Here is a 12,811-nt window from a genome sequence, read left to right as displayed (position 1 = left end):
CTGACCCACCCACACCCCCCAACACACTGACTGACCCACCCACACACTGACTGACCCACCCACACACACTGACTGACCTACCCACACACCCCCACACACTGACTGACCTACCCACACACCCCCACACACTGACGGACCCACCCACACCCCCCCACACACTGATGGACCCACCCACACCCCCCACACACTGACGGACCCCCCCACACCCCCCACACACTGACTGACCCACCCCCCCCCCCCACACACTGACTGACCCACCCACACACCCCCACACACTGACTGAACACACACTGACTGACCCACCCACACACCCCCACCCACACACCCCCACACACTGACTGACCCACCCACAACCCCCCACACACTGACTGAACACACACTGACTGACCCACTCACACCCCCCCCCCCACACTGACTGACCCACCCCCCCACACACACTGACTGACCCCCCACACACACTGACTGACCTACCACACCCCCACACACACTGACTGACCCACCCCCCCCACACACACTGACTGACCCTCCACACACACTGACTGACCCCCCACACACACTGACTGACCTACCACACCCCCACACACACTGACTGACCCACCCCCCCACACACACTGACTGACCCACCCACACTGACTGACCCACCCACACACCCCCCACACACACACACACACTGACTGACCCACCCACACACCCCCACACACACTGACTGACCCACCCACACCCCCCCACACACTGACTGACTCATCCACACACCCCCACATACACTCACTGACCCACCCCCACCCCCCGCACACTTACTGACCAACCCCCACCCCCCCACACACTGACTCACCCACCCCCACACACACTGACTGACCCACCCACACCCCCACGCACACTGACTGACCCACCCACACCCCCCCCGCACACTGACTGACCCACCCACACCCCCCCGCACACTGACTGACCCACCCCCACACTGACTGACCAACCCCCACCCCCCGCACACTGACTGACCCACCCACACCCCCACGCACCCCCCCCACACACACACACACCCCCACACCCCCCACACACACTGACACATACACACACACTGACCCACCCTGACTGACACACACGCACTGACTGACACACATACATACACACACACACTGACTGACACACACACACTGACTGACACAGATACACACAAGGAATTCACACTTAGTGCAAATAGCTAATACAGGGGATGTGTGCCGAGCACGCGCATTATAAGTCAAATTTATTTGCGTTTTGTCACTGAAATTGTATTTTGATTTTTAATTAAAACATCACCAATACAAATACAATTTCTGTGACAAAAGTCAAAGAAGTTTCACTTACTATGCGCTTGCACAGCACACACAGCTTTTTTTCAATGCATTGGCTGTTGGAGTTGCTGTGACCGCGGTTTATCATTTTTTCCTCGTTTGACCTTGGGGTGAATTTGCTGGAACGTCCACTCCTGGGAAGATTGGCAACGGTCTTGAATGTTTTCCACTTTTGAATAATCTTTCTCACTGTAGAATGATGGACTTTAAATTGTTTGGAAATGGCCTTATAACCCTTCCCAGATTGATGGGCTGCAACAATTACTTCTCTAAGATCATTGCTGATGTCTTTCCTCCTTGGCATTGTGTTTACACACACCTGAATGCTCCAGACCAGCAAACTGCAAAAACTTCGGCTTTTATATGAGGTGGTCACACTTGCTGATGACCAATTAATCAAGGGCATTTGATTAGCAGCACCTGTCTGCTACTTAGCATCTTAATTCCTATGGAAGCAGTAAGGGTGTACTTAGTTTTTCACACATGGCTTCTCCATTTTGGCTTTATTTTTGTTAAATAAATCATGACACGGTGTAATATGTCACGTGTTGTTGTTCATCTGAGGTTGTATGTACCTAATTTTAAGAACATTTTAAGTGGTATAAGCGCTTTAGTGCCGGATCCGCATAATATATCTGATAATGATTGTCCATATAAATCCACAGCACTGCTTCAAGGGGTTTTCATAGTTTGCATAATACTCAAGTGGTATGGAATCCTCAAAGGGACCAATAATCCCTGAAGGGACAGATCAAGGGGAAATATCCCGCTACTCCACCCCTCATTGGGATGGTCCCTGGAGCTCCATTGAACCACACAGATAATACAATGTTGAATGAAGATTGCTACTCACATCTCTGGGGTGCCCCCATCCTGTGCTTGTCCTGAGGCGTGCTGTCACTAGTAGAAAGTCCAGATCCAAATCCAAAGAGATGAAACGCACCGTCAAAGAGAGTGGGTCAAAAAGTAGGTTAAAAATAAATCTTTATTCGTCCATAAAAAAGTGTAAACCTCCTACATGTTTCGTGCATATAGAACTTTATAAAGTGCCATACGCACGAAACATGTAGGTTTACCTAATTTTAAGACCTGCTAAGGAACAGATGATTGTTATTATGTCCTGATATGTAAAACCATAGAATTCAAAGAGGGTGTCCTTTCTTTTTCACACAACTGTACATGTGCACAGGTAAATGTGTATAAAACTGTCTTATTGATAAAAATGTTTCTGGCATACAGTGAATATTGTCATTCTGCCTCCAGTTTCCCTTGGGTTCTATTCTCTCAGGCCACTTGAACACTTCAGAAAAGTTTTGACTTCCAAAGTTGTGGGGGTGCCTTAGGCGTCGGCAACAGCTGCGCGCGGCGGCGTACGCCCCGCACACAAGGTACAGTCCTCTATGGGGCAGGCCCCAGTCAGCGTGGTTGCGTGGGAGGCCGAGCATTGGCCATGTCACGGCGGCGGTTCAGCCATTGAGGGCGAACCAGCCGCGTGAAGTCATGGCCACGCCCCCTCCACACCTCCCCGTCGCGAATTGCCTGGAGTTCATCAGGTCGTGCTGATGCAGGTAGCGAGTGCTGCCAGACACCCTATCGCACGCAGCACATGCACCGGGGCCTAAGGCTGCGCTTATAGTGCCGGTGACGTCGCATCAAAACAAATGCATTGTCACCGTCGCGTGCACTTATAGTAAGCGTGACGCGACGGAGCGACGGCTTAGTCGCGATAACTGGAAGTCATCTCAATTTGATTTTTCCAGCGACCGTAGCCTCACGTCGCCGGCACTATAAGCGTAGCCTTAGGCTGCACTTATAGTGCCAGCGACGCGACTTCACGTCAAAACAAATGCATTGAATCTGCAGCATGCACTTATAGTAGGCGCGACAGCGACGGTGCGACCTGAATATCTGTAGTCAGTAGAATTTGATTTTTACAGCGACGGTCTCACCATGTGACAGGCTGTAAACCAATCAGATAGTTTCTGATGCAGGGAGAAGCGGGATGTGTGTGTGTTTCTGATTGTGTGATTGTGTGAGTGTGTGAGTGTGTGTGATTGTGTGTATGAGTGTGATTGTGATTGTGTGCAGGGCCGCCAACAGGGGGGGGACTGCCGGTGTTGGCGTCTTGGGCCCTGCGCGCCCGGGCCAATTAAAAAAAAAAAAAAAAAAAAAAAAAAAAAAAGAAGTGGACACTGCTGTGACCTGCCGCCAGGTTCCCCGCAGTCCCGCCAGCCGCCAGCCACCGCTCCCCCCCCTAGCACTGCCAGCCGCCAGGCCCCCGCCCCCCACGGCCAGCTGCTGGGCCCCCGCCCCCAACACCGCCAGCCATCGGGCCCCCACCCCCAGAGCACCGCAGCCACTGCCACCACAGCCAGACACCGGGCCCCCCCCACCGCCAGCCACTGCCCCCTCCCACCCCACAGCACCACCAGCTGCCGGGCCTCCACAAGACACCACCCACCCCCCCCAGCACCGCCAGCCATCGGGCCCGGCCCCCACAGCACCACCGCCACCGGCACCTGCAGCACTACCAGCCCCTGCTGCCACCAGGCCACACCGCCAGCCCCCTCAGTCATAGCCCCCCGCCGCACCACCCCCCTCCGCCCCCCTGCAGCCACCGGCCTGACCTGAGATCATCCCCAAGGTAAGCCTGATTTTGATACAGAATGTATTGGGGGTGTATTTTTTAGATGTATTGGGGTGGGGGTATATTTGTATATGTATTGGGGGGGTTGGGGTATATTTTTATATGTATTGGGGGGTGGGGTATATTTTTATATGTATTGGGGGGTTGGGGGTGTATTTGTATATGTATTGGGGGGTTGGGGGTGTATTTGTATATGTATTGGGGGGCTTGGGGTATATTTGTATATGTATTGGGGGGTTAGGAGTGTATTTGTATATGTATTGGGGTGTTGGGGGTGTATTTGTATATGTATTGGGGTGTTGGGGGTGTATTTGTATATGTATTGGGGGTTGGGGGTGTATTTGTATATGTATTGGGGGTTGGGGGTGTATTTGTATATGTATTGGGGGTTGGGGGTGTATTTGTATATGTATTGAGGGGTTAAGTAAAAGTTGCGTGCTAAAGATTTTTTTGCCGTGGTAGGTGCGCTATGGGTTGGGCCCCATGATTTCTGTTGGCGGCCCTGTGTGCAATTGTGTGTCTGTCAAGTGAAACACACTATATTAACAACTTTGAAATAGTAAATTCTCCTGTAATTTAAAGTAAATTCAGCAAACAAACAGAAATTACAACTCCTCTCCATTTCAGCCTTCCCCCTTGCTCTTGTATCCGCCCCTCTGCCTTCCCCCTTGCTCTTGTATCCGCCCCCTTGCCTGACATCACTCCCCTTGTAGCAAGAGACGGTTTCCCCAAACTCAAATTAGGCTGCGCTTATAGTGCCCGCGACATCGCTCCAAAACAAAACAATGGACTCCGTCGTGAGCGCTTATAGTAAGCGCGACGGGGCGACGTCACAACCAAAAATTTGGAAGCCGGGGAAATTTGATTTTTCAGAGACTGTCGCCACATGTGACTGTCTCTGAAACAATCAATGACCCCGTCGCTAGCGACGTCGCTGAAAGTTAAATTATAAAACTTTTGCGGGTGGTGACGGCATCGGGCGCGTCGCCAGCACTATAAGCGCGGCCATACAACTTTGCAAGGGCTACGGAGACGGGTCATATCATCAGTAGCCGGCACTATAAGCGCAGCCTATTACGTGGCAAATAGTTGTGCTGAAACAGACCTGTGTGATAAAAATGCCCGTTGTGAATGCATGTCGGGGGAGGGCCTCGAGCTAAAGGTGTGTCTTGTGTTGCTGACCCACAGTTTCTCTCTCCGTTCCTCACACTCAAACAGGATCTTGTTAACATGGCTGATGATCTAGTTCTCCTTGCTACTGTTTCCCTTCTTTCTGCCTGTCAGCAAGGTAAGAAACATTTGTCTGAATTGTGCCATGACGGTGCAGGGATGTGTATCAAGTGTATTGCTTAAAGAATCTGAAAAATGCAATGTAAACGGTTTAATTACCAGTATAGTAAAGTATATATCTATTGTAGACAGCAAATATTTCTCAGTAGATATGCTGTTTTTTCTTTTCTTTTTCACTTTATAGTTTCTTATATGTACATTTGGGCTTCCTTCGGAACATTCTCTTTTATAATTTTATTCTTTTGGAAATGAAAAATACACAGTAAAGATTAACAAATAAAGAAAATGGTGTCACTTTGCTCCAATATATTAAAAAGGTGCTAATTGTAACCATTTTGCTCCACTTTTGCCACGGAGGGTACTGGGGAGTGGTTACAGGAGGATTGGAGGAGATTGTCGCTATATTATAATGAAATCTATTAACAATTGCTCCTACAAGTCTCCCTTTACTTTTGATAAATCAGACAGGTCCGAGGCTGTTTGTTCCCAGGAGAAGAAGTGCACCAAATGTAAGAAGCAAGATCAATATATATGGATGAATTTGCTAATGCAAACTGACGCAGATTTATTTTTTTTGCTCAATTATTTTGGAGCAAATTGCTTTTCTTAATGCATATCCCTCTGTGTCTGAGCCAAAGTCTTGTGCTGCCATGCATATACAATATGTGATGTCATGCATATACAGTATGGGATGCCATGCATATACAGTATGGGATGCCATGGATGACAGCATGCGTGACCAAAATGTCACTTATGTATTCTTGATGTTACAGTACCTTTACCCACACACTAAGTGAGTTTTCATAAGAAAATGGTCCAAACAGGCACTTTGGACTTTATTGAATTACTATTTAAGTCAACTCCAGTCCTCAAGGACCACCAACAGGTCAGGTTTTAAGGATATCCCTGTCATTGACTGAGCCACCTGTGCTGAAGCAGGGATATCCTGAAAACCTGGTGGCCCTTGAGGAATGGAGTTAGCTACCCCTGATTCAAAAAACATAAACAATTGAACTATTACAGCAGCAAATTCCCTCAAGCTTAAAGCTGCAGACCAAGCAATATCCAACTTTTTTTTTTTTTGTAAACAAATTAGTTCTGTACTATGGGAAAATTGTAGCTTTTTTAATTTTAAAATTCTCAGAATTACATTTTTAATGTATTATAATGTAACAAGCATTTTTTGTTTCTATAGCAACCATTTACAAAGTCACATTCCCTTCCTCTTCTGAAACAGGCTCTGGCACACCCTTTTCTGATCCCTGACTCTGTATAACGGAGTGCTCACCACAAACAAGGCGTCACCGCGAGGCCGAGATTTGATATAACACCAACCCACAGCCGCGTGGGCGTGTCTGGAGTGTAGATTGGTCAAGGTAGCCGGGTCGGGGTAGGAGAGGTCTGGATGGTCGGTAATACTTGCAGAGGTCGGTGTTAGAGAGTAGCGGATCGTAGGAGGTACTTAGCTTAGCCATGGTCTGGATTGGAGAGACGTGGATGGTCGTGGTACTTTGCCGAGGTCAGTATTGGAGAGGTGCGGATGGTCGTACGTAGCCGAGGTCAGGAGAACAGAAAAGCGGAGTCCGGAAGAGTAGCAAAGGTCAGGAACAAGGAGCAGGTCAAGACAGCTGGCAGGAAGGTTTATGCTCAGCCAAATTGCCAGAGTGGCAGCTGAGCATATAAAGGGAGATTGTCCAATGAGGAGGATGCATACTCCTGAGTAAGCTGGACTGTGGTTGGCTGCTGGAAACAGCACAGGTGAATACTCAGGCAGGGGAATCAGCAACAGGTGTAGTATAAGCAGAGGAGCAAGGAAAGTTCTGTGTATGAGTGCCGCACGACCATAGCCTGGAGGCGGGGCCAGCAGGGACAGCATTTAGTGCAAAGTGTGGTCCACGCACGCCCCTAGATGGTATGCTGGTACTCGCCTGCAGGCGAGATGTGCTGCAGGAGGCAGGAGAAGCGGAACACCCGGTGTAAGTGAGGACTCCCACCTCTTTTCTCTCTCTCCTCCTCTGGGCGGGTTTGTGGAATCCTTCTGCGCCCCACCTGACAGTGGACAGGGGACCATCAAGGTGGCTGCTGAGGACATTGGGCTTAACTTCTGGGTTCGGACCTCTAGGGAAGGTCCTTCTCAGCCGACAGGCCCGGGACAGATGTCCCGGCACGCCTCCCTATCTCCATAGTAACCAGTCTTTGGAGTATTTTTACCATCTTTGCCTAATCTCTTGTGATAACCCTGCAAACTCTTGAGAATATAGTAAGATTGTTGATTTTAAGACTTTTCTATTTTGTTTTTCTCTTTGGCTGATGATGGTCCCTTAATTTGTTTAATTAGACAATGGAGGTGAACATTAAGTACCCAATAACATCAGAATTAAAGGGATCAAAAGAAAATATGCATTTTTATTACCTTGCTATTTGAAGCTACCCCTTTAAGTCTTCCTGAGCCCCTCCCCATAATAAACATTGTCTTGAAAATACATCCCTTAGGCTTTGGTCCCGCTGCGTCCGGCGGCGCGCGAGGCCGCGCAGCAGCGGGCCACCAGCCCCTTTCCTGCATAATTTCTTGGGTTCTTATGGACCTCTTATTAAGCAATATATCTTGTTATTGGATTGGTGCCATTGTGGTTTCAGGATCGCCTGATTGCTGATATAGTGATCACTTGCACCCAAATTCATCCTCCTTGAGAAGTAGTCAGCCGCCAAAATGGCACAAAAATACTTTCTGGGGGCCATGTCTGTATATGTCCGCTCCTATGCAATTTCTTAAGGGCACTGAAGGGGATAATTGAGCTAATCCCTTAGGTAGTATTCTGTGTAGGGAATGTATTTACACAGTAGCTTGTCACGCAACTGCAGAATGCATTGAACAAAATAAAGGTTAATAATTAACATGTCTGCACAGTCATTTAGCAGAGACATGCAATGTAGAAAGTGAGCTTAAGCCTCACTGCTACAGCACTGATGGCCGATCAAATCTTGCATATCTCAGTTGTAATGAATACCTGCCCTCATGTATGCATTGTGTAAGAATGTGCAGTGTCATGTTATCCCAATGAGAAAACATAGGGGAGATTAACCTGCTAAACTAGAAAAGCCAAAGTGGGATTCTGTATAACCCGAGCATCAGAATATAGTACCTCACATCACCTACCGCAGGGTGCCGTGTTGCCCAGGGGTGCCTCAGACTAACCTTAAGGGTGTCCTCTGGGAAACAAAAAAAAAATGAATGGTGTGTGTGCTTTTAGCGTATTAACCGGAATGCTGCATGTTTTAGGAATTTATTGCTAATGAAACATTTTGCATTACATTTAAAATAACAGCATTTTACAATTACATTTACAGCAACAACAAAAAAAGCACATTGATGTCTCAGACAGGTTCACAAACCTTCCTTTCCCTATTATCTCTTGGCATACAATGTTTCCACTGCAGTCAGGGTTTCTGGGTAATGACATGCAAATGAGAACTCGCAGTGTGCCCGTTTTTGCTTCTTGTCCATTTTAACATGGATCCCTATAAGCTTACAGTATGCCTGCCTCATTACACAGCTTTTCAGCACAGCCCGGGTTGAAGAAGTGCATAGCAATGATATTTAAAAATGTGTAATGAAATGTACAAACAGTCATTTAACACTGTAATGGTAAGAGAAACATGAGATACTTATTGAATGATGGGGCCCCCCATCTATTGGATCACCTCGATAGGGATACCCTGTGAAAAAAGAGATTGAGAAACACTGACCTACAGAGCTAATCTCGCTTTATTCAGGTAGACTATATGAAATCAGATAAACTAGTGCTGTTTTTGACTACCTAAGAAACTTGAGTAGTATGTGTAGCCAGGTCACCCTTTGCCCCCTGCGACCTCCCAGGGAGCCTCCGTGGCCAGGACCGATGTCGGGTACTGCCGGAGGCCAGCGGCAGACCCGACGGCCATTCCGGAGGGTGGGGGCTGAGGAGGGAGCTGCGCCTCTTCTCCGCGAGCGGGCCGGTTGCCGGGGACGCGATCGGGCTGTCGCTAAGGCCGCGGTCGCGTCTCTAAGGTCCCGGCGGCCGGCGAAGAGGGCGCCGCCATTACCCAGCCACTCCCGCATGCGCAGTGATCGCACATGCGCAAGGGAGCCCCGCGAATCAGGTAGGCATCTCGCTAGTGTAGGAACAGGCCAGGAGAGTCGCGCGAGAGTAGGGATAGAGAGGGAGATGTTGTGGCGGCCATTAGGGGTTAGTGCAGGCAGAGGGAAGGCGCGCACGCGGCCCCAATGTTATTGCAGGTGCCACGGGACTACAACTCCCATGAGGCTTAGGGCCAAGCACACCAGGTGCATCAGTGTGGCCAATAAGGGCCAAGGATCTGCAGAGGGAGCAAGTGGATACATTTAGCGGGCTTGCAGCTACGAGAGTCAGAGACGGGAGCAGCCCAGGGAAGGAGGTAGGGTACAGGAGTCAGGGACTCCCTGTACTAGGCCAGCACCCCCAGGGCCCGAGATAGCTCAGCTCCCCAGTAAGGTGAGTGTTGCCAGGGGCAGCCCTCAGGTTAGGGACCCTGCCACTTACATTAGTGGGAGCTGGGAAAGAAAGGTTAAAGAGAATTGGAGTCAGGGAGCTGTGAGGGAAGGAAGGGTGCGGGGAGCGAGTGCAGCTCCTGCCCCATATAGGTACCCACACCCCAGGTAGGCCCCAACTCCCCACTAGCTTAGTGGGTAAGTGCTTAGGGAGGCCCAAGATAGGGACGCTGCCCTTAGTGTAGAGTGCTGCCTTGTCAGAGTTACGGCTGTTAGTGCTGTGAGGTCTGACAGGCAGGCACCTTGTTGCGCAGCACGTTGGCTGCCAGCATCCAGTGAGCTACAGCTTGCTGCTGTAGGCGCTGGGACTCGTTAGGCATTAATAAGTACAGTCAGGGCTGGGAAGAGTTAGGGGAGTGGGGCAGGTTATTAACCCCTGTTAGGCCCTTAGGAGTTTCCCCAAAGCCACGTTAGGTTGCTGTACTACAGGGACAGGCCCTATGTTAGGGTTCCTGTCATGGTAGAGCCAAGTGTTAGTTAGGGACTCAGCGGACGCTGCGGTTCCTGTGAAGCGGTTCGGACCCACGTTGGGGTCCACCGAGACTATTCCAGAGTGAGACCGCCCTGGCGGTCCGCGTGCAAAGGAGTCCGGTGTAGGATCAGACGGAACCTTCACACGACGGATCCTTTGTGAAGCCAGTTGGAGATCCGAGCACGGGAGTGCTTGGCAGGTACTATCTACTACACAAGTGCACCAACGGGCCCTTAGTTTAATAGTGACTGCGCAGTCACCCATTGACTCTGTCTGCAAGAGTGCGGGACATTGGGTGGGGTTCTTTGGACACTGGGTGGGATCACCTGGTGTTGGGGAAGCGTCCTGCTGGACGTCGCAGTTAGTGTCTCATCGTGAGAGGGACACCGGTTATGTGATACCTGTCATGATGTGTTATATTCTGTTCTAACCTAAGTAAATAGTATTATTTATTTTATATATATGTGTATGAGTATTGATTATTGTGATTGTCCTGCGAGGAACCACTCCCCCTCTGGTGGGAGCCATCGCAGGTGGAGGCGCTGCATCATTGACTAAGTGGTTACCCCTAGTATAATTGCCCCAGGTTCCCCGTGGCGGAAGCTCAGCCCTCCTGCGAGCCAACAGGTAATGCACCACACCTATGGTAACACCGTATGTTCCTTGCACCCACATCAGATCTGCGATTGGGGGGGGGGGAATACCCATTACATATGTATATAACCTGGAAAGGAATCAAATTATATTTGAACCAGATACTGGATATTAGCTAATAATATGACTATATAGAGTTAATGGGCTCTGTGTACAGACGCTAATGGAAAGGCTGGAGGCCCTGTAAACGGTGGAGGTTTTTTTTTTACTCACTATAAGTTTATTTTGTGTCTTCTATATATGTATATGCCATGACACTCATTCACTCATGTGCACTCTCACTCGCACTCACTCACTTTCACTCACACTCCAGCCATTCCAGCCCAGCTTGGTTAATGAATTGTTTCAGGAGATTAGTTTATTGGTAATAAAAAAATAAATATTAGAATAATATTATGAATCAAACCTATGAGCAGCATTAAATCCTGTTAGATTCCTCAAGTACTGTAGCATTCATGCTTAAATGGATTGTAAAACTTTATACTCTGTTTCATCCACAGAATTCAGCTGGACAGTGGTCATATAACATATAATATATTTGGTGTACTATTTGGTGTTGATGTGTCTATGGGAATATGTTTTTTTCTTTATTACAGCATATTATGCCAAGGTTGTGGGAAGATCTAGGGTGAAACACAAAATAATGCCTCCGGCTGTCACCGGGCCTCCAGAATTTGAGAGGACATTTCGTGCACAGTAAGTTCCTGGTAATTTAAACTCTTGAGCAGAGCTAGGGTTGCCAGGTGGCTTCTCCAAAAATACTGGACTCAATGGTGAAAGGTGCTATGTCCAGGGAGGAAAATACCGGGGACACACATGTCCAGTATTACAGTACCTCTCATTTTTTACTGGACAGAGTATCCAAATACAGGACAGTCCGGTTCAGTACCGGACACCTGGCAACCCTAATCAGAGCTCAGTATTGACTATACCATCACACTGTGACCTCAGCATACTATATATTAGTTTCTACATCAAGGGTGAACGACTGTCTGACAGGATTGGTGATTGGGACAACCCCCTTCTAATCCTGTGCTCTGTTATACAACCGAAAATATCTCATTCCTGTAAAGATTTCTTAAAACGTTAATTTTAAACATTTTGACACTTCCTTCTAAAAGCAAAAACTTCTGCAAGTAATGCAAATAACTTTGTCCTGTCCCAGACTTCCTGTGGCTCAATCTTTGACAGACAGGTAAACTTGTCTCCTTCATGCAAAAGGGAGTCCTCCTTAAATTTGTGATCAACTTCATTCAGAAGCACAAACAGAAATGAATAGAAAACTTTGGGGATGCATCAATTAGAAGGTGAAAAAACAATACTGTTATAGGGAGTAGTAGGGAGACACCACTTAGCTGGCTGCAAGCCTTGAAAAGGAAGTACTGTAAACTGGCCAGGCAGGAAACAGAGCAGGACTTTAGCTAGTGCTAAGGCTACGCTTATAGTGCCGGCGACGCGACGGTCAGGTGACGGTCGCTGTAAAATCAAATAGAGATGACTTCCAGCGATCGCGACCCATCCGTTGCTCCGTCGCGCCGCGCTTACTATAAGCGCACGCGACGGCAGCAATGCATTTGTTTTGCCACGGCGTCGGCGTCGCCGGCACTATAAGCGCAGCCTTAGGAGGGAAGAACAAACCAAAACCCCAGGGTTATGGGAAGGGAAGTTGCTGAAGGCAACAGGTAACCTAGCAGCAGCAAGAGCAGAATACACATGCTGGAGACGGCTTTGCGATTCTGTACCATGGCTTTGGGAAGTCCAAGTCACGCCACATCTCTAAATAACTAAACATGATGGCACATTCTGAGCAGGCACCCATACATTGGTATAACTGAGTAATTTGTTAACAA

The 12,811-nt window shown here is 48.6% G+C and overlaps 1 protein-coding gene across 1 annotated transcript in view; it reads left to right on the top strand.

Annotated features, from left to right (window-relative positions):
- Window positions 1-12,811, top strand: part of MGST2 (microsomal glutathione S-transferase 2) — a 49,651-nt gene that overhangs the window by 26,012 nt on the left and 10,828 nt on the right. Inside the window, 2 exon segments of the mRNA XM_075614989.1 lie at window positions 5,197-5,266; window positions 11,558-11,657. Coding sequence (XP_075471104.1) covers window positions 5,209-5,266; window positions 11,558-11,657 — 158 coding nt within the window. The 5' untranslated portion in view covers window positions 5,197-5,208.

This window comes from Ascaphus truei, chromosome 1 (genome assembly GCF_040206685.1).
Source record: "Ascaphus truei isolate aAscTru1 chromosome 1, aAscTru1.hap1, whole genome shotgun sequence".
Taxonomy (NCBI): Eukaryota; Metazoa; Chordata; class Amphibia; order Anura; family Ascaphidae; genus Ascaphus; species Ascaphus truei.
The sequence above is the reverse complement of the archived record's forward strand: the minus strand, read 5'-3'. Positions and strand labels throughout refer to the sequence as shown.